Source organism: Calidris pugnax, unplaced genomic scaffold (genome assembly GCF_001431845.1).
Source record: "Calidris pugnax isolate Ruff unplaced genomic scaffold, ASM143184v1 scaffold13, whole genome shotgun sequence".
NCBI lineage: Eukaryota > Metazoa > Chordata > Aves > Charadriiformes > Scolopacidae > Calidris > Calidris pugnax.
The window spans coordinates 17,178,592-17,204,963 of NW_015090810.1; the positions used below are offsets into that span (position 1 = coordinate 17,178,592).

Consider the following 26,372-nt stretch of genomic DNA (forward strand, 5'->3'; position numbering starts at 1 on the left):
GGCGGCAGAAGCCCTGCCGGCAGGGGCCGCCTTCCCGCTCCCGCCAGCCCCGGGAGAGCGGCCGGCGCGCCGCTTGCTCCCGTTTCCATAGCAACGACGTGGGGGGAAGAGGAGGCATGTCGCCAGGGCCTTTGGCGGTGTGCGGTCGCTCGCCTATGACGTCAACTGCTCGGAGCTTATCCGGATGGGCGTTGGTGCCCAAGGCGCCTGCTTGAGGGCGGTGAGGCGGGCGGGGGTGATAGGCAGTGAGTAGGGCAGCTAAGCGGGGGCCTTCCACGGCGCGGTCCTCCCGGGGCGGCGGGTGCGTTTGAACAGGAGCGGGCGGGCCCGGCCCTTCCCGGGGTCCCCTCGCCATGGCCCTGCCCGCCCTCCACAGGTGCCTCCAAGTGAGTGCTGCCCCCGTCCGGGGCGTGCCCCGGCGCTCGGGAGCCCCGCGGAAGGCCCGTGGAAGGCCCGTGCGGCCCGGCCCGCCCCGGTCTGGCCTGGAGAGAGCACCCAGGCGCACTTGGGCGTGGCGGCTCTTGGCTCGGCCGGGTTCCCCTTTACTTTCGGGGGCAAAGCTCACGCTTACAGCGCCTTACGGTTTCTCGTTGCTAGTCTTCTATCTGTAGAACGAGCGTCAATCGGCAGCATCAGCTTTACTTAATACCCTGTAGGTTAGGGCAAAAACTGCAGAGGGACTTTTTACAAGGGTATGTAGGGGTAGGATGAGGGGCAGTAGCTTCAACTGGAAAAGAGTAGATTTGGATTAGGTGTTAGGAAGAAGTTTTTCACTCTGAGGGTGGAACAGGTTGCCCAGAGAAGCTGTGGATGCCCCATCCCTGGAGGTGTTCAAGGCCAGGCTGGATGGGGCTTTGAGCAACCTGCTCTGGTGGGAGGTGTCCCTGCCCATGGCAGGGGGGTTGGAACTAGACGACCTTTGAGGTCCCTTCCAATTCGAACCATTCAGTGCTTCGAATGTAGTTAGTTGTGTTTGGGTGGTAGATGAAGTGATAGGCATGATTGCATACTGCTGGATGAGGTTCAGCAAATGCGCGTGCAAGAAATTCTGCTAGTGTGGCTGTAGTTTAGCCTTTCAGCTTCAGTGAGATTGAAACAGAAACAAATAGGAGTTTAGTTGCAGGGCTTATGTGTAGAAGCATAACTGAAAGTTTGTATATTTTATTCATTTGTGCTTTATTTTTTTAAAATACAAAACTAGTTTGCCTTATCCTTCACTAATTAATTATGAAGTTACACTGGAAGCTTTAAATATATATGTTAAAGAAGCTGTCTTTTATTCAATTCTTCCTAAAGTTTAAAGCCAATTATTTTTCCTGCCACTTTCCTTTATATAGTGAAATAGTTCAAGATAAACATAGTGGGAGAACATGGGAGAGAATTTTAATCTGAAATGTTATCAGCTCAATTAATACTTATTTTTTAATTGTCTTCCTTTTCAGCTCAGTGATGAAAACGAACAGTTAGTCAAGAAGCTGAAAAAACTACATATTAAAAATAAGGAACTAGAAAAGAATCTGAGTCAGATCCAAGAAAAACTACATCTGCAGCAGTTAATGCATGACTATGTCACATATAGAGAGTAAGAATTGTCAAACATTACTTTTTGTGTCAAAAGAAGTTCAGTATTTCCAGACTTGTACCTTCAGAGGAACTAGGCTTTATGCATTCTGTGTATTTTGGGCGACTGTCTGTGAACAGGATGGTGGGGATGGAGAATGCTGAAGGTGTGTAAAGGAAGGAAGGGTGGCTGGACACCTTGGACAAAATTCATCATTGTAGTAACTCAAACAATTTGAATATCAATAAGTAATACCCCCTGCTTAGCCAGCATGTCATCTCTGTCTAATTGCAGAGACTATTTTCCCCACAAAAAGTAGTAAGATGGTTAAATTGTATCAATACTGTTTAAAAAATTCGGAAACTAGGACCTTAGGACCTGAAAAAATACAGCACTAGTGTTTTAAAGTGTGTCCTGCCAGGATTTAAATATCTTTGCAAAAAATTTCAAGTTTAAATCTGGTACATTTATGAACCTGCATGGAAACCTCTATAATCAATCAAACTGAAAAATAATTTAGCCTTTTTCAGTTGCTTTGTTTGATCCAATTAAAATTGTAACATCTAATTTTATTAAGCCGTTGTGTTTGTTTCCATTAAGTGTTCAAGTTCAAACAGAAACCCATTTGTTGCGTAAGGGTGGATACAGCAAGGATCTTAATCTAGAGGGTGACAGTGTCAGGTGAGTTCTTGGAAATCGGTTCTTCACAGAATTAAACATTCTTCTCTGTGGGGTAGAATATGTTGTTCATGGTTAAGTCAGTGGAATTTTGTTAACTGTTATGGAAGCTGCTTTCAGCCTTTGAAACAATGGAAAATAATTTTATTTACATTTTAAAAGAAAATACTAAATATTAATCTTGAAAATATCACTAAACAAATAACAAAATAGATTTCTTAAATTTTTCACTAAGAAAAATTGAATGAGCTAAGGCAGCTCCATGATGTGTGTGATATTTTTCGTAGAATTTTAACCTAGAATTATGTGATTTCATTTCTATTTTGTAGGAGCTTTCTTAGCTAATTTTCATAGGTCAATTTTATATATATATGTAAAAAATTTGTAGGTGAGTACTGTTGTCAAAATAAGCCACACAAGTGATTCTACTTTTCTGTCTAATTGATTTTAGAAGTGAGCCACTACTTAGTCTAGTTTGCCCTTTAATGCTAGATATAAATTCTTGTAGTTGCATTTTTGATACAAAAGACACTTTTCTTTTAAGAAAATTTATATTGAAACATTTCAACTACTAGACATGCTACATGATACGTTGGTCTATGACTTCATTTTAAAATAAATAGGCTGCTCCATTCTTCCAAAGGCTCCTTTTTGTCCACTGACAGAAATGGGCTGCAAATCTTACAAAGATAGAGGTGGTCCCTACTGCTCTTGATCCAAGCACCCTGTTTTTAGGGTTTCCTTTAGGTGGCTGTAGAAGGCTTGGTGTTTTTTCTATTTTTCTTTTTTTAAATACTACTTCAGTCAACCAGGTTTTCTCTGCCAACTACATATGAAGGCTGGGTGTCTAGCTCCAGGCTTGAGTTGAGTACTGAATTAAATGTTTATGTCAAAGAAGTCTGGCTTATTCTTTGAATCTAGTGCTGGACCTGTATTGTATTAGGTTGCTTGTAGATACCCTGGCTTAGCTTTTTTCTCTAGCATCTTTTTTTTTTTTTTTTTTTTTTCACAAAGCTGTTCTATATTAGTATCCCTCATCCTGCTTGTGGTGCGCAGTCATGACTTGGTATGAGGGCTGGCTTTTATTCGAATTCCTAACAAATAAGAAAAATGTCTGTTCATGTTCATCAGTTACATTACGGGCCTGATATATGTAGCCTGAATGCTATGAAATACTGTAGGAAGTTAGGGTAGCAGAACTTGGTGCAAGATAATGTCAAAGGGAATGATAATATCCCAAATCTGGTTTTTTTACCTTGATTTTACCCACTCACACTCATTTTCTTATAGATTTCGTTCACTTATATCCTCATACCCACGTGCTCACAAGCAATGATGTGTGTGTCCAAGTGATCTGGCCAAGGGTTGCTTGGGCGCGACATTGAGCGCTGAGGATGCTGCTTCATGTGTCCTTATTGTGGGTTCTTGATCGGTGGCACAAAACTAATTTATGGACAAACTATTTAATAGACTTTAGAAGAGGTCTTTTGCCATTCCTGTTGTGCTAGTGGGGAGAGGAATGCTATGTGACACGCTGCACGCTTGTTGCCACTCTCCAAGTGTTAGTGTAAAGGTCTTCCATCAACAAGTCATTTGTACTGAGGTTTAGTCAGAATGTGGCCATGTAGGCTGAGGGTCCTCAGTCTGGCTGAGTGAAAGGGATTCTTTGCTATCAATACAGTCTATTATTTTAACTCTTGCTTTGCTGTTTTTTTTCTGGTGCTTTCTCTTTGTTGCTGGTCACACTTAATCAACATTTCTATGACAAGTCCCTGCAGTCCAAGTGGTCTTTATAGGGCATCTGTAGTACTTTTATCATGAAGTATGCACATCTTGCTGGCTTTCATTTTTTATTGCAATTTATACATTTCCTTTGTTTTAGACTACTTCAGATGTATAATGAGCTACAGAAACGTTACGTTAAAGAAATCAAAACAAACCAGGAGCAAAGTGAAGAAATTAAAAATCTTACTGTAAGTAGAAGTTGTAGGAGATGGTATCAAATAGACAAACATAAGCTAACATAAGGGAGACTGAAAAGTAATTCTGACATTTGTAAAATGAGACTATGTTTTTCTTTCTATACTCATTTTTGCTTCCTATGCCATTGAGATAATGACAAGTAGTCTGGAGTTCCCTTTGAAGGTGAACTCAGTCATTGGTATGTCTGTAACTGAAATCTGTCTCCCCTTGCCTTGCTCTTTTCTTTACTCACGTACCTACCCCTCCTTCCAGCCTCTCTTGCACCAGCCCTGGTATTTTTCTGTATGTGTCATGAGCTGATTTATTTCAGAAATGCATCAGTAAGCAAACCAAACGAAGGCCAATAGTCTTCTGTCAGGCAGCAAGAGCAGTTGGCTTGCTGTGCGTTGTAACTGGAGCGCAGGTAGGGTGGTGTGGCCAGGACTGGTTCAAGAAGCTACAACTGGGTATGGTCTCTTTATGTATTGATCAAGCATTACAGCTTACCAGTCTAACTAGCTTTCTCCTAGGGGTCTGGAATATGTGCTTCATTTGCTTGTAAATTACTGTTCATTATGATTTGGATTGTATCTACTTTTTCTTAGAAGTTGGCAATTGCTGCCATAAAAGTACGATTTATTGTGCAGAAAGCTTTAGTGTCTTTGTGCATGTACATTTACACTGCCTTGCGAGCATGTGCTCAGTAACAAACACATTTAATGTATGCAAAACTTCACTTGCTGTATTTTTTTTCTCCTTTCAGACACTTTGGATGAGTGTAGTTTCAAGTCACCAGTTGAAAGCTTTAGGTTTGCATGCAGGATGTGTTTCCAGCTGTATTCAGTTGAACTGTGTTTGTTCTATGCATTTTTAAAAAAATCAGTTTTTTGACAGATTAAAATTCATGAGCTAGAGCATAATCTTCGAGAACAGAGGCAGAGAATTGAGCAATTGGAATCTAAAAAGGTTTCCTGGAAAACTGGTGCTGCTTCTGGAAAAAGAAGTCGAGCCCCAGAGGGAGAAGTAACATCTTGCAGGAACGTGTCTAAAAAGAAGGAATCCTGTTGCAGTGAATATTTAGGTAATGGCATGGTTGAGCCTGATGATGTTCCTTCCAGTATGCCCATCACCAAGGATGCATTTAATTTCTGATTCAAAGGCACACTCCATGTTATTTCTTCTACTTCAACCAGCGGTGTCTAAAGTGTTTTTCATTTTTGAAAGCCTGTTATGTAAAAATGGCATCTCATAATCAATGTCCGGTCTGTGGATCCAGCCCTGCATTTGTTTGCTGTTAAAAATAAGTGTTTGCTGCTTTCCTCTTTTTCCAAAATTGGTCTGTTGGTGTAATCATGGGTGGGAGTGCATGGCTGTATTTAGTACTCTTTATTATTTATTCCAGTAAGCTGTATCTATGCAGATCTCTTAGTGATAACATTTGCTGCTTCATTCTTTGCTTTTCAGACATCAATGCACAAAAGAACCTGGTTTTAGCCTTAAAATATGGGAGAAATCCAGACAATACTGTTTTGAGCACGTTCTTCCTTATAAGTAAATCCACAAGTTAAGGTGCAATCCTGTTTCACTTCAAAGCATAAAAGAAGAGATTGCAGAGGTCATATGATGTAGGCATAATTTTCAGGAAGTGTGTTGGCAGCAAGGGCTAACATGAACCTCTTGCAAATCATAAAAAGGCAATCAAGGCATGTGATGCAGGTTTTGTGGATTTTAAGGTAAAATAATTCCACATCCTAAGAACATGGCAGATCCTGTTACCTTGCATAGTACCTGGGAGTGTGCTGGGCCCATTCTTAAGAATAAATCACTTTATGAAAAAGGTACTTTAAAAAGCTGAACCATAATTTTCTAATATCACAAAACGTGGGCAGCTCTTTAGCTGTAATATGATTCATGTGAGGGGGAGGTTGACTGTAATGGTTGATGTCTATATTTTTTATTTGAATATAGAGCTATTGTTGAAGGAGATTAAAAAGCTGAAGAAAGAAAATGAAAAGTTGTCTACAGAAAAGAAAGCACTAAAAAATGAATTATCCGGATTAGATAAGGTAATTTATTTTAGGGCAAGTTTAAGAATAGGTGATTTTTTGAAAAACTAACTTTTCTGCCTGAACTGAAACTTATTTTTAGGCTGTACATATGTTTTCAAGCAAAATACATTTAAAAAAAAATCAATTTACAGCATTCTGAGGAAGAAGTAGAAATGAATGACTCTTTGAAACATTAATGTTGCTTGGGTAAGGAAGAATAATGATGCAATTTTATTTATTTTTTTTAAACAGCTATGGATTTTCTTCTGGATTTTTTTTTGTTTAGGCAATTTAGATTCCTTCATGAGAGATTGTTTACCTCAGTTACGACATTAAAATTACTCCTGGTAACAATCTTAATTCCTTCCAACAGACATTTGCAGGGATAATAAAAATATTTTTTATTTGATGATCACTTCTATTGCTTTGTGATATCAATGAGAGGAAAGCTGGTTTCTCTTGAATTTAAATGTATCAAAACTATGCCTCTGAAAGAGCTCTAAGCTTAGGGAGGGCAGAGGGGAGGGCTTTGAAGCTTTTATGATAGATTGATAGGTGTAAAAAGTGAAAGTGTGAAAACTTGGAAATTCTTGAAATTGTGAGGAGATGAGTTCTTATCTAGCCATAAAAGACAGTTTATTATACTGGTTTAAGATTTTATTTTCAGCAAACAGCTTGCTTAAATTGTTTTTTTTGCTCGTTCTTCATGTTTTGTGTTAGATTTTTGTTTTGAGAATCTGTTTTCTTATCTTGCAATCCTTTCTCCCAAGGTAAATAATATTATGCCAGCTTCCATTACAGGGGTAACAGTAAGGCATGGTGATAGATCATTAGATGTGAAACTTGTAGAACATTGAGCCAGGGTGAGTTCTCGATCCCCACATTTGGGAGTTAGGGGCAATTTGTGGCTGAAAGTTTCTCTTTCAGAAGAGAAATATGTAAATCTGAGGTTTTGTTTTTTTATCAGTGACCCTTTTTAAGGTAAAGTCACTGTACATTGAGTTGTATGTAGCTATTAATTCTAAAAAGTGAGAATAGGCAGAATAATATGTCAAATATAGCTGGATATAAGTAGATACAGTGTTACTCTAGTAGACAGGACTTTCCAAGGATGGTGAAATTCAGTCTTGGGTGATTGCACTCTGCTTGCTGTCCTTGCATTTCCCAACAGCTTCCGACTTCACTTACAAAGGATCAGGATTGCTCAATAGCAATTGAGTTGCAGGATCTGAATAAAACATAGTTCCATTTAAGCTATGGGCCATTGATATTTTTAATAAATTAAGTTTGTTTCTATGAAGCTGAATTTATCTCCTAGTTGAATTAGGGATAGCTAGAACTACTTGCTAAGTTATACATTCTGGGATAGCATAAATACGAAAGGATCAATATGAAAAAGTGAAACCACGCAAGCTGACATTAAATAAATTTTACAGGACTTGCTTTTTATGGCTTTCTTATTGGACTGTCTCTTTTTCTTCTGTGTAGCCTTACATATTGCTTTTTTTCATTCCCAGTTGAACCTGCTGGCTAATTAGGCTCTGTCACATTTAATGCATCATAAATCTTGCCCTTTGGAATATGAAAATCAAACTTTATACCATAGTGCTGTCATAAATAATAGTTCTTATTCTGAAATAGGACATTCATTAAAAAAAGTAGTTGTACTCAAAGTTCTAAATGGCTACTAGCAACTTACAAAGCAGTTAAACTTAAAAATATTTTATATCTTTCTGTGTCCATTTCTATATCCATTTTTCCCTCTTAAACTCTTTGGTATTGTCTTCTTCAAATACTAACATCCTCCTCCTTAGTTTACTCTCCTCATCTCTCTCCTTGCTTGTTGTCCCTTTTTTGTAATCTTGAAACTTCCAGATCTTCAAAGTTACTGGTGTGTTACCTGCTGCTGGCTGATTTCAGCACCTACAGCTGTGTTGTTGCACAGATGAGTTTGGCATTATTCCCTTGTTGTTTTGGACTGTCATTTTGTAGCTTTCTGGTAAACCAACATTTATTTCTTCACTTATTAAACTTTCCTGTTATTAGTCTGTATTTCAGGCTCAAACGTACCTTGAATTCTGTTTGCATTGTGTGTTCAGGGCAAAGTTTTAAATCATTACTGAAGGTTATAGTTGATTGCTGTATCTTGATAGCTGTGTTTGCATAACTCAACCATACATTAATAAAAATAAAGTGTCTTTGAACTTGGGAACGACTGAAATGCTGACTAGCTCTTACTGCAAATGTCTTTGAAAGAGACTCAAAGGTGAATATTTTTGGGTTTTCCTAGGAGTTTTTTGAAGAGGTAGAAGATCTAAAGCGTGCTGTACAGGAATCCGTGAAACTGAATAATCAGTATGAAAAATGCTTGAAACAAATAAGTATAATGTATGGACTTCCTTTTACATCACATTTGTAACTACTGATTAATTTAAAGGCAAGTAGATTTTCTACATAACTTTTTTTGGTACTTACTACAACATTTAAACCTCCCATGACTCTGTAGTACCACATTTTGATAATATTATGGATCTCAATATGACAAGCTGCTCTGAAATGCTTTTGTATTTTGTGCCTTTGTTTTTATTTTTTTTTTTAAATAAACAGTGGTCTGTATAACTTCAACTAAGTTCCGAAACCTCTCTTTCACACTTGTGAAACTCCCTTCATTGCAGGAGTAGTTGTGGGTGTTTACGGGAATATGATAAAATCTTTATATTTCATTTGAAGAATTTCCCAATTAATCCTTTTCTGTAAAGTATATAAAATCAAAGTAGATGTGTAGATTTGGCAGTCTTTATGGATTTCAGCCCTAAGGATGGGCCAATGCAGACAGAAATGAATTCTATCATTAAATTATTACAAAGGGATTCCTTACAAAGAAAAATGCTAAATCCCTGCTTGGAGAGTTGTTCTTTAATCTCAATAACAGGTTAAAATTTGTGGACGAAGGAAGGGTTTGGGGTTTAGAATGGGAAAGACTGTATTCAGAAGGATGAGTCAGAGAGTTGTCTTATAGAATCAAAACCAGAATTTGTCAGAAGCTCATATTTGACTGAAGAGCAAGATATTTGAAGAGCTCTGGTATTGGAAGTGCTGAAAGAAAACTGGAGTTCAGAGTCACATTTCACAAGGTGGAAATGTCACATTGCTTCGTAGAGAGAGAGCTTGGACTGATAAGAGGCAACTCCCAGTTGTAAGTGTACCTTGCAGAAGGGAGCCCCTGTGAGATTTGAACTTGGCTTATTTGTAACTACATTTCACAAAAGTTTAACATAGTTGTTAAACTGTTACAACTAGATCTGAAAACTGTAGGTACCTTTGTGATATTACAAGGGTAGAATCGAGTTTATCATGAGATTAGAAATGCTAAGCTTATTTATAACCTTAACAAAAACACTTGCACACTCGTTAGGACTAGGATTAGGACTCTTGTCCTAATTTTTTTTTTGGTTTTGTTAGGACAGTTGTATGTAGTTGTAAATTAATAAATAAATTGGCCTCAAAGCATATGGGGTGTTCAGAGTTCCATGTTCCCTAAGTAAGAGAGAGGGTAAAGCTCCAGAAGTACTTGCTCTCTGGTCTGGCTGGAGACCATGGCATCAGGTTTCCCTTGTTCCATTCTTGGCTCACTTGTAAATTAAAGCTGGATAATGTTTTGAACAGAGATGGAAAGAGGAGTGATGCAAATTTGTGTTGCCAGCAAACTTGATGGATGAAAACAGGAAGAATAACATGCATGATGGAAATATTTGTGCAAAAATGTATCTAGTATTTGTTACTAAGCAAAACAAACATCAGTGCTGGAGAAGGAAGGCATCAAACTTTTTTTTTGAGTGCTAGTCACTTAAGCATTTCTTTTTCCACAGTTTGATGGTATAAAGTTACACTTCTTGCATGCTTAAACTTTGGTGACATTATTAAATGAATTGGTAATTGTCCTTGTCCATGGGCTGATTTTTTTAAGTGTTGTGTGGAATGGTTCTTAAAACATGAAGGTGAGGAAAAGTTCAAGGTTATTTCTTCTCTTCATAAAGAATGTACAAGTTGACTGAATACAAAATTGTCACGACTGGCAGAATTTTGCTGTTTGCCAGCTACTGAAGATCAGAGTTTTCCATGATAGAGTGTGTTCTCTCCCCAAACAATTGAAAATAATTGATATAGTGAAAATATTGATCTGACCTTTATGATGAGCTTTTAAAAATCAGTTTTGCGTCAGGCCAATCCCATCTGTTTTGAGTGAGAAACAGTGAGAAATCTTCCAGTCGTTTCTCGTAACTGAAATCCCCAAGCTGTAGTAAGAAATCAGGTTCTAGTCTCATCTGAATGAGCCTCGCGGGGAGGAGCGTTGTGCAGCGCGTTGTACAGCGACGTGTTGAACCACAGCTCCATCTTGCAGCGCCCGTGCAGCCTGGCAGCATTGTGTTTGACCGTGGCATCACACGTGAGAGGATGGCTGGCTTCTGCCTGGGTCCCCAGCCCTTGGGTACCCGTATGTGAGGCTCGGATGATGACTGTGTGTGCCCTGGTTCCGGACACACTGCTTTGACTGGGGTGTGCGGAGACGTGCAGCCACAGTGCTGAGCAGCCAGGGGCTGGCAGGTGGCAGAGGGAGGTAGGCAGGGATTTCTGGCAGCCAATAGCAGGAGTTGTCCTTCAGCTCATTCTGCATCACTCACTTTCTGTCATTTCTGGGTTTTTTTTTTTTTTTTTCCTCTTTTAAAGCTGGAAACATGGTGCAGATGGGAGACCTCTGGCATCTTTCACATCTGTGGCACAACTCCCAAAATAGTAACAGCCAGCAGCAGAAACACTGGGACACAAGATCTGTGCAGAAATGACTGGCTTTTTTTTTTTTTTTTTTTTTTTGCATTTGATGGGATTATTTCACTTCTGAAGATCTGATTTTTCTATTTTTTTTTAGTTTTTTTCGTTCCCCTGATCTGTAACACCGACTCTTTTGCTGCAGCTCTGTAGCTGTTTGGACAGCTTCCGAAGAAACTTGATGTGTGAAAAATAATGTAATGAAAAGCTTCCAGAGAATGCATAGATATTGATAGCAAAATGACAGGTTTTATTTGTTTTAAGCTTTGTGTAGGTTGTGAGCAAGAAGAGTTGTAAGGTTATTTGGGTTTATATTATTTTTTGACGTGCCTAATGCAAGTTAAACAACTTACTGGCATTTTCTGTTCAAATCGATACTATTTTTGTTGGAAGAGGAGACTATCTAGGACTACCAAGTCTGCTTGCAGATTCTGGGGTAGGTGCAGTTTGTGCAGGACAAGGCCGTATGAATTTGTGTGCTTACACTTCAGGATTTACCTGTCTTTTGTCCTTGTTGCTGTGTCTGTTGGAGAGACATTTCTGCTTTAATCTTGCCTTGTTGTGAGATGTACAGACAAGATCCTGTTGATTTTTATTGATAGTTACGGTGCAGATGAGATTAATATTAAACAAATTAATCAGCCTTTATGTGTAGTTCTTCTTTCTTGTGAAATTGTGACATCTGGCCAGTGGCTTTCTCCTCTGCTAAACTAAGTTTAGATACAACTGAATTGCTTGCAATTAAGTATTAGTCATGACAGCATTAAATAATGCATATTAGAAATGTTACATGATGCAAACTAATCGTTCTTTGTCTTGACTGACTGTTTTGTAGTGGTGAAAAGGGAAGCTTGTGCTCGAAAATAAGTGGCTTAATAACCACTCTTATTATCAAGTAGAGATTTTGATTGGAAAAATAAGATAGTAATCACATGTCAATTATTGATTTCCATGAGACATCAATCAAATGGGCTAGGGCATAGGGCAGTGAAGCAATTTAAGTTCTCTGTTTTGAATGTAACTGAGACCAAGATTTTAGGAAAGATCCACTAATTTTGTGTGGTTCTGGAGTTTAATCCTAATATGCCTAATATTTAGGGTCTAACTATACAAAAGTACTAGTATTCACAGTTCTAATTGGATTTAGTCAGTGCACGTGACCAGTGGCTGCTAATCACTGTCTGAATACCATGTTCTCTAATTGCTAACATCCTGGATCTTAGTTCTGTGTTAGAATATTGCTATTGTAGGAAGCAAAATTGCCATCCCGTTCCTGGGCAGGGGCAAGGCTTTTCTTTGTGGATTTCTTCAGAAGTTTGTTGGTGAGTGTATGAAGTAACATCTTTATAACTCTCCTGGAGTCCCTTTTACTGTGACTGTGCTACACTGTTTACCTTTAGGAAGTGGGTCTTTTCAGATGTGCGTTGCTCTTCAGTGACGTTGGGTGTGGAACCTGAGTGATTTTACTTGAAAGTTAGGCTGGTATCTCTGCCCTTTCAACTGGGAAACTTGTTTCTTGTGGGCACTTACACTGGAAAAGTGCCAAGGACAGTAGAAGTAACAGAGCTGTGAAAGTGCGGGTATTTCCTCTTTACACCAGGAACAATGAATTTCTGTTAAATGCCTGTAAACAAGTGAAACAATCAATGAGCCCTGTTACAATTGTGGCTTATCAGATCGAAGGCATTTGTTTTGGATTAGCCTTTAAAATGGCATAAAATGAAATTGTTGTTTCAAAAGGGGTAAGTTCCCTGTTTTGGTTACAAACTGTGCAAGGTGGAAGAAATCAGTAAATAGAGTGAGCTTACCGGCTTGGGCTCATTTCCCCATGTTTCTCTTCAGCTGTAGCAGTTTCTCTTTCTGAGGCTTAAGATGTTACTTGGTTTCCCCTTCTGAGACATGAAGCAGCATTGGCCTCCTAGTCATGTATCTATGCCTGTGTTCCTGGAAAGCTCTGGTAGACTTGTTTTAGGATAGCAAAATGGTTTTGGTTTTTGGAGGTTATTACCACCTTTAATATGGCTCATTGTAATTACAGTGATTTGGTGTTTCCAAACCTTTCAGAAGGTTTTTCAGAGTGACGAGACGCTAGCACTGTAGGCCTTACATGGTAGCTTTTCACAGGGAACACTCGTTTAATGGATATTTTATTTTGTGTTTTCTCCACAGGGATTTTGCACTGGTATGAAGCCCAATGTGGTCCTTTGATTAGCCCCTGCTGCTTTCACCTACGAGAGGAGAACTGAGCCATTGGGAAGGAGTCTGACGCTGGTACTGCAATGTGGAGCTCGAGCTCAGCCACTGTGAAGAGCCTTCCTTTGAAGAAGAGGCTCTGTTTCCTGCTGAAACTCATTTGCTTTGTCATCTCAGTGTTAATATTTTGTGAATTTTTAATTTATTATGTGGTAATTTTTCAATGTCAATGGCCAGAAGTGAAAGGTGGAGCTCACACAGGTAAAAAGGCTTCAACTTCAGTCCTGAAGGCCATGATTTTAGCTGATACTCACCTGCTTGGTGAAATCAAAGGACATTGGCTGGACAAGCTAAGAAGGTAATAATTTATTTGAATAATCTCTATCCTGTTTTTAAAGTTTTTAGCAGTAGGTAATGGGATGGATGTTTAAAATCAACATTGTAATACTTGTAAGAAGCGTGCGTGCTGCCTCCGACTTGCCTGTCTGGCTCTGCCCTGGGTAGTAAACCAGTGGTGAAAGGTTAACCAGTGGGACTTAGTGAGGCAGTGCAGTCTTGAATGCTCAGTTAATATGTGAGTGCAGATGCCTGAGCATTTTAGATGGATTAGATAGTCTTTTCCAGTGTGTAACTGTTTTCCAGGATGCCTTAAAAATGAGCCAGTTAACTTGGATGTCCCACTAGTTAATACCTTTCATTGCAGAGGTAAGGAAGCCAATAGAATTTGTCTCTCTAGTAGGAGAACCAGTGGCAAGATCACATTTAAAACCAAAGATAATCCAGTCCTGTGGCTACTGCACAAAGCCACGTTGTTTCTGCTAGTCCAAAAGAAAAGCAGAATGCTGAAAGAAAGTACATTTTAGACTTTTGGTGAAGAAACAATAGCATAGTAAAACATGCAATAATTCACTGTTCTAATTAATCACCTTTTAATGGAATTGTAATGAATGAAAATAAACAAATTCATTGCTTCTTGCATGAGTTGGTCATGATTGTGTTGTGGTGGAATTACCCACCAGGTAAGATGCACCTACTGTACTTACATCTGATTTCTGAGTATTTAATTTGAATTCCATAGTAACGCTTTCAGTGTGTTGGAGTCATCTTCCTGTTCCTGCCAGGCTGTGTTTGTGTATTTGGAGCTGAGGATCCAGAATTGAGGCAGCAATGACTGGATATATGTTTTCCTTTCAGGGAATGGCAAATGGAGAGATCTTTCCAAACTGCCTTATGGTTACTGCAGCCAGATATTGTTTTTATTCTGGGAGATGTCTTTGATGAAGGAAAATGGAGCTTACCTCAGGTATGACATCAGCAGCTCTCTTATTTCAAAAAAATGAGGAGTTCTTGAAGGAAATGGATGGCAGAAGAAAGCAGACTCGGTACGCAAGGCTTTGTTTTACATTACTACTGGTAGAAGTTTCTAGTGGTTTAGATATGAGTTGAAGTGGTGTGATTCTCCTTCATTTTTGGTAGTATCTTTGCACTTTTGACCCCTCTTACAAGATTTATAAAAGGTAAACATTTAATTGAGCGTGTGCTGCTGTATTATATACTAGTGGTCCCCTTTGATAATGCAGAACAGCATTAATTTCTCCATTTGTTTTTTCACACAGGCTTGGGAGGATGATGTCAGGAGATTTCGGAAAATGTTTAAGTGCCCAGTTTCTACTGAGCTGGTGGTTATCGTTGGGAATCACGACATTGGGTTTCATTACGAGTAAGTTTGTCAGTGGAAGGAGTACGCCAGGGCCGAGAGTGACACGTCAGCATGCACACAGTCACTGCTTTGGGGTCTGAGTGACCCCTTGGGCGTTTATGCAGAAAATATTTGATCATAACCAAATTAGGAGGGATGGTGATGTAGAGCGAGATCTTACAAGGTATCCATCTGTGCACAATGCACCCTAAGAATACATTTTTAGAATAGTGTTCAGGCTATTTTTGCGCTGCTCTCAGCGTATGTGAAGTTGTTCAGAGCTGGTCTTTCTGCGTTGGCGGAGAAGTCTTGAAGCTGCTTTTCCTTGTCTTGGGCCTCTTTTCCCTTTCCCATTATCTCAGCATAGAAGAAAGTGTCCCCGCTCTGCTGGACTTGTACAGGGTGGCTGTGCTTACACTGGTGTGACTGGGACAGTGTATGCTGAGTGCCAGAGCATCCCTGTGAGTTTGCTGAATGTGTATGGGATGTAGATAACGGGCCAGCGAGCTGCCTCAGTGGGCTACAAACTGTAAAGCTGTGTTAGATGATTTACAGCCAATTTCTTACCTCCCTTGTATTTTTGCTCTGTGACACAGAATGACTACTTACAAGGTAAATCGATTTGAAAAGGTTTTCAACTTTACTTCAGGAAAGCTAATAACCCGAAAAGGAATAAAGTGAGTATATTTAATTTTTTGTTTTTTCAATGTTTAGAGTAGTGATTACTGAGCTAGCAGACCTGAGATTGGAAGTGGAATTTCTAATGAAATAGTGTGGGACTTAGTAACTTAGGGCCTTTAAAAAAAACAAACCCACAACTTTGTATATAGCTTGTGATATGTTAAACATCAAACACTTTGTACAAACCTGTAGTTTGATACGGAGCGGAAGCTGTACTTTGAGCTGGGTGAATTGCAGCTATTTCCGTTTAAATGGAAAAATACTGTGGAGTCAGAATCAAATATTCCTGTTTGCCTTTTCACTTCCTTGCTGCTGGCAATGGCCCATGGCCGTAAACATAACGGAAGAATAGGATTCTGTAAAGAAACACAGTCAACCTCCCTGCGTGCTTACAAGTTAAGAGTTTCATTAATTTTAATAACTTTGTTAGTCTGCAGAACTTAACTCTTGTTTGAGGAATTTGGGGACAGGGCAGTTGCTTGTCTGCTGCTTTTCCACAGGGTGGGGTAATAAGGCACAAGCCGGTGTTGGCTTAGAGCAGCCCCCGTCACGGGGGGGCTTGTTCTCAGAGCTGAGTGTCCGTGGCTGCAGTTGGCTGCCCTGGGCCCTTTGGTTACTTCTAGATACCACGCAGGACCTAGATGACCCAGTGGGGTGGTGGAAAGGCATTTGAAGGGAAGACCCACTGCCACTCTGCATTTGGCACGGGTGCCCTCAGGTTATAATCACTCCTGCAAATGTCAAATTCAAAACCTACAGGTTTACGCTGGGTCCCTTAATTAAGCAAAATATTCATGACAGGTCTAGAAATGGTGTGTCTTTTCTACGAAGATCTATCATCTTTATCAATGCTCAGTAAATGCTATTGCTTATCGCACAGGTCCTACTGAAATGTATTTCAGCTGTTTTAAAAAATAGTTATTAGGGAATATCTCCATGTCCCCTTTGATAAGGCAGCACAGGAGAACCCTTGCGTGCCCTTGCAGATTGTGTGTCTAGTATCGTACTCATTGAGTGGAATAAGCTGCATTATTAATGAAATGTTCCCAGAGAAACTATTTTATAGCAAATCTATGGTAGAAAAGCAGATTAGTTTGATAAAAGAATTAAATTTTTTTTTGGTTTTGACCAGTACCTCTTAAGTTGGAGGCATTTGGCTTGTTTATGTCTGTAAAACATACTGAATTGAGCTGGGACTTTATCTCCAGTCCTGAATGAGTGACTGAACAGGTATGAATCTTGTGGCAGAAGTTCAAAGTTGATTTGAAATCTACAGGGAAATCTTTTTCTATTACAAACAAAATACAGTTTTCTGTGTGAGAGACCTCAGAGCATGAAACTAAGTTTCTTGAGGGCAGCCGGAAAAATGCAGTGCTGGTTTGCTTTTCAGTTGTTCTGAAGAAATCAAACGTCTAAAACGATGTCTCTGAGGTTTGAGATGTGTGAGGAGAGAAGCAAGTTCTTTCCCTCAGAATTCAGATTAGTGGGTTTCTAGCATTAAGCGCATTCTACGCTTAAGTATCCGTTATAGTATTAAAAAAAACCCCAAAACTTGAAGTGTAAACATGAAGCATAGCATAGTGTATTGTGCAGCTAATTAACAAGTGATGATAAAGCAACCTACCAGGCAGAGGAACAGCTACAGTACAGACACTCAGAAGAGGATTTATGGCTTGTGATTTCAGAAGCTGTCACCTGTTGCTGTTTTGTTGAGCTGTGTCCAACTTTGGAGCACTTGCATTTTATAAGATAAAGTTTATCCTGCATATGTATGTGAATAGCAAACGCTTTCCTGTCCTTCCCGCTCCCCGTCCCCTCCCCCTGGTGTTTTCCAGCTTTGTCCTGGTGAACAGCGTGGCCATGGAGGGGGATGGCTGTGCTCTCTGCCGAACTGCAGAGGCAAAGCTGGTGGCACTTTCTCACAAACTGAATTGCTCCCGGCAGGTAAGAGTTTATTGAAGATCTGATTAGAGGCAGCAGCTTGGCTGCTGCAATGGGAATGCTGATACTACAGCAATAGTTAAGATATACCCAAGACTCTCCTGAAAAAATACCTGCTTCTGATTCATATTGGAACTTCTTAGCAAATCTTCCTTCATCTCATTTGCCTCTTACCTTTTTTACTTAACTATTAACTGTGTTGCTCTGTGTTAATGGTGTTAACTTCCTTGTCAGTGCTGCCAACAAATGGGGTGTCATTTCCTCTGTTCCAAGGAATGGCAGAAGTTCTGTAACCCTCCCTTTGACTTGAGATACATAATCATCCCTGCATTTTTATTTATGCATATTGTTCCATTTCATATCCTTTAGCAAGCCTATTCTTTTAGTTTTCTGATTCTACTGGAGTTTTGTCTTGATAGCCTAGTAATGTTTTAATTGTAGTATTTTTTTTCATCAAATCCAACTCCTCCTTGTATTTCACTCCTGTTCCCTTCTTCATAGGCCAGCTGGACCCGGGGTAGGCAGCGCGGTCGCCTGGGTTGGCAGTCCATCAGGAAACCAGCTCCCAGTGGAAAGATTGCTGCACTCTTAACTGTTGTCTCTCTCATGCTGCCCTAAATCTCTTTTGCCTTGTTTGTGCAGCAAAATCCTGCTCTTGCTTTCCGCATTCAGAAAGAGCGCAACCATATACAGCAGCATATATGGAATGGGGAATTAAAGCATCTCCCCTTCCATCCACAGTAGAGGCTCTGAACAGTTTATACAGTGGACAGTATTTAAACACTGTACTCTGAGCTGATACTGGTTTTTGCAAAAAAACCCCTGAAAACAACAAAACCCCTCCATTCCCATAAAACATAGCTGTTTGTTTAATGCTCTTCCCCACCCCTATGGGACACACAGGTGAAAACAGTATGTATGGATTGATTTCATTCACAGACACCGAATCATTCCAACAAAAGATGCAGTGATGTGGAAAAGCTTCCAGCTTCAGAAGCCATCCTTCTACAGGTGTGTCAGAGGTGGGGTGAGGGAACATGTTGACGTGTTTTTAGTGTCTTTATTACTGTTCCAGAAAGGCTGGACCGTTAACAACTGATCCTTGCTCTGAATGTCTCCCAGCATTACCCTCTCTATCGGAAAAGTGATGCCAAATGCAGTGGAGAAGATTCTGCTCCTCCAGAGGAGAAGAACATCCCATTTAAAGAAAAGTATGATGTGCTGTCTCAAGAAGCATCACAAAAGGTTTGATATATCAGGAACTTGAGTGTTGGTGGGTGAGAGGGGGACACGAGTGTAGATACATATATATTTATATAGATATATTAAAATTTTTTGGGAAGAATGTTAGCTGGGCCAAACAGCTGCTCCCACTTTAACGAGGCCTCTGAGAGGCAGCTTGTTAGAGCTGCTCCCCTGAGGAGCACTGCCACCATGGCCTCCCAGCTACAGGCCCTACATCCCGGCGCTCTTCAGTCTGCTGCACTGCTCTCACCTCCCATTTGGCATTTTGTGTTTTATGTACTGCAGGGATTATTGACAAATTTAGTAGAAAGCCACTATTTTCCAACACTTTGAAATCACTGCTTTTGCTGAATTAGTAACAAGAAAATATTCCCAGAAAATCTAACGGGAAGTATTTGTTTCCTTCTACATAAATGTCTTCACTCAGGATTGGCAGTGCAAGATGCTCCCTTCAACAAGAACAGCATTGCTTTACTAAACCCAAGGGGTTTTTTTCGATTTGTGATGTCAACAGCATGCCATTGCCTTTGTTCTTCTGATCTGTATGGCCAAAAAAGTCCAGTGTTTGGGATGAGGGCCAAATGGGCACGATTCATACTACAATATCAACACCTCCTGCTGGAAAGCAGCAGTTTACACAAAATTCTACAGAATATTAGAAGTCTTAAGCTCAATTCCTTTTTAGTTATGACTCAATTTTTGTGTTTATCCTTTGTGTTCTAGCTGATGTGGTGGTTTCATCCCCGTTTGATTCTCAGTGGGCATACGCATAGTGCTTGTGAAGTGCTGCACATGGGGAAAATTCCAGAAATCAGCGTCCCGTCATTCAGTTGGAGGAATAGAAACAATCCTAGTTTCATCATGGTAAGTTTTAATTTTTTTTATTTTTGTCAGATAACTTTCATAAATAAATCAACATGGCAGTCAGCTATATTTTAAAACTGATTCTACCTGTAAAAACAAAAAAAAAAATTAAAAAAATTGCCTACCCACCCAACCCACTCAGTACACTGCATCCACTTTATAAAGTACATCTGTGGGAGCCACATGTTCTGTGTGGTACAAAGCAATGCTGTTAAAGATCTAATTAGTATCTGGGTACAAGCATCTAACATTTTCTTATAAAGAGGGTGCATTGTAAACTATTGACTTGTAAAAAGAATCAGTATTGTGCACTGAACAGTAGAAAGACTAGTTTGGCTTGGTTGATTTACCAACTATGAAAACAAGACCGTATCCACCTCCAACTCTTGCACGGTGATGGTGGTTTTCAGACTTGTGCACGAACCGCTTCACACAGTGAACACGTTTGTCACAGGCCCACAGTCTGCCTCCTCCTTTCCAATTCACATTTTATACAGCGTGTTGGTTATGCTCTCGCAGGCAGTTCCAGTGCTCAGTGTATCCTTAGAGGTAAATCAATTAGTTTCCCAGTTCAAAAATAAAACAGAGCTCCTAGAAACTCGGAGGAAGAAGCAAAACCTACAATCTGTTTACGGAGTAGTCTGTGACCTGGGGGGGGAAATCTTTCATGTATTTTTTCCTGCTGTTGTTTAGGCTGCTCAATACACAGATAAACCCCAAACTTTAAAACTCATTTTATGCAACGGTTAATATTTCTTGTCGAAAGTAGTTCTGTTTATTCTGTATTCCTGAGAGTAGCTGCCTTCAAACTACGCTTGCTCTCTGCACACGCCACACAGTGCATCTTCACTGCAAAACAAGAGGTTGGCTAATTAAGGTTGCATCGTCTTCACTACCGTTTAAACTCGGCCTCGGTCCGTTGTAAACTTTAATTAGAACTGCAAAGTCAGGCCAAAACCCACTGAAGTTCTTTTTGTTGTTGGGAATTTGGATTAGCCAACGGGTTTTTTGCAGCATGTACTGGGTAGGAGGAGGGCTCTGGGGGGAGGAAGGGGCACATTCACAAAACCTAACTTTAGCCCGGGAAGGCTCCTTCCGGGTGGATTTACAGCAGCTAAAGTCAGGCTTCTCTCGAAGGCAGATCAGATGAGGAGCCCAGCTCTCTATTTACGCTAGATGGAACATAGGGCAGATTGGCCTCTGGGCTAGTGTTGGCCTGGTGACTATTCCAGTTAGTGCCCAGCACTGCAAGGTACGGACTCTTCAGCCCCCTGGAGAAGGCACTGGTACTGGGAGACTGGCCCCAACCCTTGCCACCCAACACAGAATTCAGGAATCACAGATCCGACAGCCGCGGTGTTACTCCTGCTTCAGAACCCACTGTAACAGCCAAGTGACAGTCTTCGTTTCTCTTCCAGGGCAGCATAACACCAACTGACTTCTCCCTCCAAAAATGCTTCCTTCCGTACGAGAGCAGAGTCTTTACTATATACTGTGCAGCAGGTGCTCTGCTTGTAATCCTGATACTAGCTCATTTTCAGCTTCTCACTCCACCATTTTATTTTGCTCAGCGTTTAATCAGTAAGCATAAAGCAGTATGAAGAGCCAGACATCTGCATTCAGTCACTGAAATACCAAAGCTGAGAACAGTCAAACATCAGACTATATTCATGCCAGCAAATGACCTAATTTGATTGCTAGTCTGAAGGCAGGTTGCATTTACACATACCATAGAAGTCCTATACAGCTGATATGACTACTACAGGATAAATAATTAACTGAAATGAACGTTTCATGCTGTACAAAAATACTGTATTCTACAATCAAATGAGTCCTTTTCCTGCTATAATTTTTTTTTTGTATCAAATATGTATATTAAAAGTGTAACTGTACATTATGTAAATCCTATAGCCTCATCACTTCTCTGTGCTAGTGTCTTACCCTGGTGGAGGCTCAGTCCTGCAAACTGGAAACGTTTTTTCTGTTTTATTGCTGCATGGCCCTTCTAATGTCATACTTCTGTTTGTGAGGGTCAGGCAGAAACTAGATACCTCAGCACTGAGAGATGCGGATCTCCGTAACCTTTTTTAGGCCGTCATATGTGAGGGACTGTGGTTTGGGACAAGAAATCTTCCAGTTCCCGACACATTAACTTATCAGCTGACTACGACTGGCGGTTATCGTCTACCAGACAACAACGGGAAGAAGCTTGTGGATCCAGTTTGCTGATAAGCACTTGAAACCTGCTTAAAAAAAATAATTAGGGTGACACCTCAAGCTGCTATTTTTAGAAAGATGTGCTATGATGAGCTAAAAAAAAAAAAAAAAAAAAAGAGGGCCCTATTGCATCCCAGAGATCTGTGTGGTGAGGGGCCCTCCAGTTGCCGATCTTCTGCAAGAAGGAAGGTCAAATACAGCTGCAGTAACATCACCCTGTGCCTCGGCCCTGGAGAGGGATGGGGTTAGGTTCCTGCGGGGCCCACGAGGTCTGTTCACCTACAGGAGAGTCACGTTTGACCCACACTAGCTCTGCCCTGGGGAGGCCCCCCCGGGAGGCAGGACGGAGGGTGTAAAATCCCGCAAGGGAGGATGCCCCAACCCTACAGCTGCTCCCACCCGCCCCACAACACCCCCAGGGATGACCTCACGCCAGGCCTGGGGCTTGTTTTTAAAGAAAAGACTCCCTGTTGTTGCTCGCTCTACTACTTTCTTTGGCATGGGAAGTGAGAGAATCTCTGCATTTGGGAATTTTGTTTATTATTAGCTTATTCCACCCAGCCTGTCACTTTCTGGGAAACAGCTGATGACTAAATCGAACACAGGGATATCAAAGTCGACAAGTTTTTGGGAAGAGGAAATGGTCATGTTACAGTATCTAAGAGGGGACTGTTTATTGTCAAATAGAAACACGGTCTCAATTCCTCTGTAATCTGAATTTAAAAAGATGACTGACAGGGGTTTGTAACTAGTAACGATGCTTAAAAAGTTAATCAAACTTGCTGATTTATATGCCAATGTGGGGAATGTGTTAGCTCTTTATCTCTCCCTAAATTTAAAGTGAAGTGAGGGGAGAATGGTCCAAAGTGTGGTAAAACACTCTATAAAGTAATGTAGTCTAACACTTTTCTAGGTTTCTGTTATTGCAACTGTAATTTTAGACATTTGTACAGGTTATCTTGGACACAGGAAAAGTATATAGTCACAGACATAAAACACCTATGTATAAAATATAAAGCAGTGTTATAGTTACTAAAAAGGACATGCCTTATTGCTACAGCAATTCTTGCTTTTTATATATTGTACTGTACCACAACTTGTTTTGAGAATGTCATTTGCATAAATTATTCAAGTTTGAGAAATATTCACACATTTTGATTCTACAATATTTAAAATAAAACAATTTTCTAATGTGTCTCTTTATTAAAAGAGAAATAAAAATGTCATCTTGTAATTCTCTTAGGCCAGACACGAGGGTTTATACACCTTTTTTTTTTTTAAGTTTTTTTTTTTCTTCTTTCTCGCTATTTACTTGCACAATGAAAGCCGCTGTTGGTACAAAGATTGAAGAGCTCTATATAATGGTGCTTTACACATTCACAATCGGTCTGTGCAATTGTGAAGTTCTATGAATGACCAAAGAATTACCAAACATATTTTCTAAATAGAAAGGAAAAAAGAAAATAATAAATCCTTGGTTCCCATTAAAACAACACCAGGTTGCAATTTGGACACTTGAATGAATTCCAATGTTTTAAAGCTGAGACTTCAAAAGAGAAAGGCATGTTTGCTGCAACATCCGGTGACTGTAATACCTTACTTGGAAAGGTAAGTGGTTAATTTGCATAATTTATAATTTTTATACTAAAGAGCATTTTTATATAAACCAGAAAAAAACCCCTAAACTCTACAGATAAAGTTCTTACCTCCAGTCACTGCTGCAGGTAAGGTTGACATCAAGCTGTACAGCGCAATCAAAAACATACTTACATCTTAGCTCATTTTACAGGTACAGCCATAATCAAGGCACAAAGATCTTCTACAAGTATTTTTCTTCAATAAAGTTGTACAAAATAATATTACATTTTACAGTCTGTACAATATAATAAACCAGCAGTAAAACAAAAAAATATATATAGGGAGAGGACCGTTGTCCAAGAATGATCAGAACTAAAAGGATCATTTGTGGACAGCACAAATAACGTAAGTGAGGGCGGTCAATTTTCTGCCTCGATGCGACAGGCTGAAAAGTAGCTGTAATTCAAACGCCTGAGGTGCGCAGAGACGCTCGGCTCCAAAACCCCAGAGAAATTGCTTTGTCTTCACTATTCCTCTCATTATCTACTCTACTTCCTGTGCCAGTAACGGCTTAAAAGAGGAGGTCACTTTATCAGTTGACCTGCAACTCAGAAATGCTAAAAACTGTGACAGAGTAATAAATATTGTGGTGCTGCTACATTGTGTGTCTACTTCCTCAACAGTATTTAATAACCTGATACAAAGTGCATTAATCTTTTTTTTTTTCACCCATCAAGTACTCTTCAATGTCATGTTAAAAAGGAAACCCACACAGAGGGATAGGTATGACTTTAGTGTCATCCAGCTGACGTGCCAGTGTGAACCGGCGGTAACCTGCTGGAAAAAATTTAGCAGGTCGCGTTCAGTCAGAAAAAAAACCCAAAACCTAAGGGACCAGAGGTAGCCGAAGGGCTTAGTGGAATGACGAAGAAGTGGCATGTCAAAATAAAGCACAAAAATAGTCCCAAAAAGCATGAAGGAAAAACAACCCAAACTTGCTTCGAATCAGCTTTAAGGTTAAATAATTAAAGTAAACAAAGTGAAGAGACTGACATTTCTATAGTATATTCTTCCACCCTGTGTGGGGTAGTAGCAAGAGAAAGAGTAAGGAGCAAAGAATTTAAAACCACAGGTTCCACGGTGATCCCCCTCACAAGAGTTCGTACTGGCGGAGATGCATCCTCTGGATGATGTCCCGGCAGTCGTTGAACACCCGGCGGATGTTCTCTGTGTCCACTGCACAGGTGAAGTGTGGGTAGCAGTAGTGCCGCCCGTCCCCGCTCGCCGTGCTTATCCTCTGTGGAAAGAGCAGAGGACAAAAAGGAGGGTCAGGAGCTGCGCCACGAGAAACGGCACATGGCAGTGGTCTGTGGGCTCACGGAATACCCAGACACCCAGGAAATTCTGTACGCAGGTCATTAACGTAAAGAAATAAAGAGAAGGAAGCTCTGTGGGCTAGTCCAGCATGAATCACAAATTTGAAACAAAGATAAAAAAAGTTGTGGCTGATATTACAGGAGCAGCGTATTACGACTTTGTAAGCCCCAATTTGCACAAGCTGTTCTCATTTGCACATGGCCGTGCAGTCTGCCACGCAGCTGTCCCACGATAGTTCTTTTCCCTCTTCTTTTTTGGTGCCATCATGTGGCAAATTTTTGAACTCTTGTTTTAAATCAGCAACACAAAACTGAACACCTCCCAGGTGTGACAGGAATAGCGGCAGAGAACAGCCCCCTCCTGCTTCTGCTTCTTGAAGCTGAAGGCCCCTGAAGTTTCCTTTCCTCAGCACAGCTGTTAGCACAGCTGAAGACCTGGCATCATGATTGATCCCAAGAACGTGGTGAAACTACCACTGGAGTGCAGGGGTCCCACAGAACAATAAAAAAAAGCACAAATCCAGTAAATGCCAGGCCACACAAAACCGAATTTTCACAAGGCTACTGCACAACTTCTCAGGTTGCTCACTCAAGCTCCAGCATCACTTCACCCGTGGTTATCTTGTTAAAACTCCCCAGGATCTTAACAAAGATTTTAAAAATCATAGTTTTGTTCTGTACTACTATAGGACTGACAAATTAAATCCATTCTAGATCATTATCTTGAATACATATAGAATGTCATGAAATCAGAAGGTCAGTTCTTGGAATAATAGTTTTTATAAATATTGCCCAAATTTTGTTACAAATTATAATGTCTAAACAACAAAACCCACTGTTTTCTCTCTGACTACACTATATATTTTTATTGCAGTGATTTATTTTACATGTGGGATTGATGTTTTAAATACCTATAGCTACAGATATCAAAACCATGGCCATTTAGAAGGCCTGATTTACATAATAATTAGATCAACAAGAAATTGCAAATTTTTGCAGGTAACTTAGGCAACATTAGCTCCTCAACACTAATTAAATAAGGGGCCTCCAAATGTAGACTAAAACTTACTGTCTTCTTACTAAGCTACAATCAATACCTAGTTCAAGGATTTCCTTCCTGCAAAATATTAATTGAATAACCTAGTCAATTGAGGAGTAAGTTGTTCAGACTATATTTAAAGCCTGAAGTACAAGAAATAATAATGAAATGAGGAAAAAAAAATATGAATTACTGCAATGGTAGCAAAATGCTGAAACTCAATTAAAAAGTAGATTGTATTTGTCTGCCTGCAGGGCCTGGGCTTCCAGACCTCCCAGATAGGTTTGGGGAAACCTGGTTGTCTTGCAAAATCTGGGGGAAATCAGACCCAGAGGAGCCCAATGGCTGAAAAGACCGTGGGGTGCGTGGACATTCACACCAATACTAATTTTGAAACAATTAGAATTGCAACAGAGGTTTTCTTTTTTGATACAATAGCTGCTTTACACTCCCCCCCCCCCCC

General features: G+C 40.1%; 3 protein-coding genes across 5 annotated transcripts in view; 2 read left to right on the forward strand and 1 right to left on the reverse strand.

Annotated features, from left to right (window-relative positions):
* The first annotated feature begins 113 nt into the window (after positions 1-113).
* Positions 114-8,874, forward strand: LOC106885981 (centrosomal protein of 290 kDa-like). The gene is made up of 7 exons (XM_014938526.1): positions 114-220; positions 1,443-1,582; positions 2,162-2,242; positions 4,122-4,212; positions 5,096-5,282; positions 6,170-6,267; positions 8,540-8,874. Exons 1-7 carry the CDS (start codon positions 185-187, stop codon positions 8,666-8,668), a joined length of 762 nt encoding a protein of 253 aa, XP_014794012.1. The 5' UTR covers positions 114-184; the 3' UTR covers positions 8,669-8,874.
* On the forward strand, positions 8,557-23,165 carry MPPE1 (metallophosphoesterase 1). Of its 3 annotated transcripts, none has more exons than XM_014938523.1 (10): positions 8,557-8,686; positions 13,246-13,627; positions 14,464-14,572; positions 14,886-14,989; positions 15,565-15,645; positions 17,485-17,593; positions 18,530-18,601; positions 18,713-18,835; positions 19,559-19,699; positions 21,118-23,165. In XM_014938523.1, the coding sequence occupies exons 2-10, from the start codon at positions 13,356-13,358 to the stop codon at positions 21,298-21,300; spliced, it is 1,194 nt and encodes a 397-aa protein (XP_014794009.1). In that variant the 5' UTR covers positions 8,557-8,686; positions 13,246-13,355; the 3' UTR covers positions 21,301-23,165. The 3 variants fall into 3 exon arrangements, with proteins under 3 accessions (XP_014794009.1, XP_014794011.1, XP_014794010.1); XM_014938525.1 differs by having other exon boundaries at positions 21,791-23,165; XM_014938524.1 differs by lacking the exon at positions 8,557-8,686 and adding an exon at positions 11,176-11,512.
* The window catches only part of GNAL (guanine nucleotide binding protein (G protein), alpha activating activity polypeptide, olfactory type), a 202,782-nt gene continuing 196,110 nt past the window's right edge, over positions 19,701-26,372 (reverse strand). Inside the window, exon 12 of the mRNA XM_014938522.1 lies at positions 19,701-24,791. Coding sequence (XP_014794008.1) covers positions 24,645-24,791 — 147 coding nt within the window. The 3' untranslated portion in view covers positions 19,701-24,644. The remainder of the gene's footprint in view (positions 24,792-26,372) is intronic.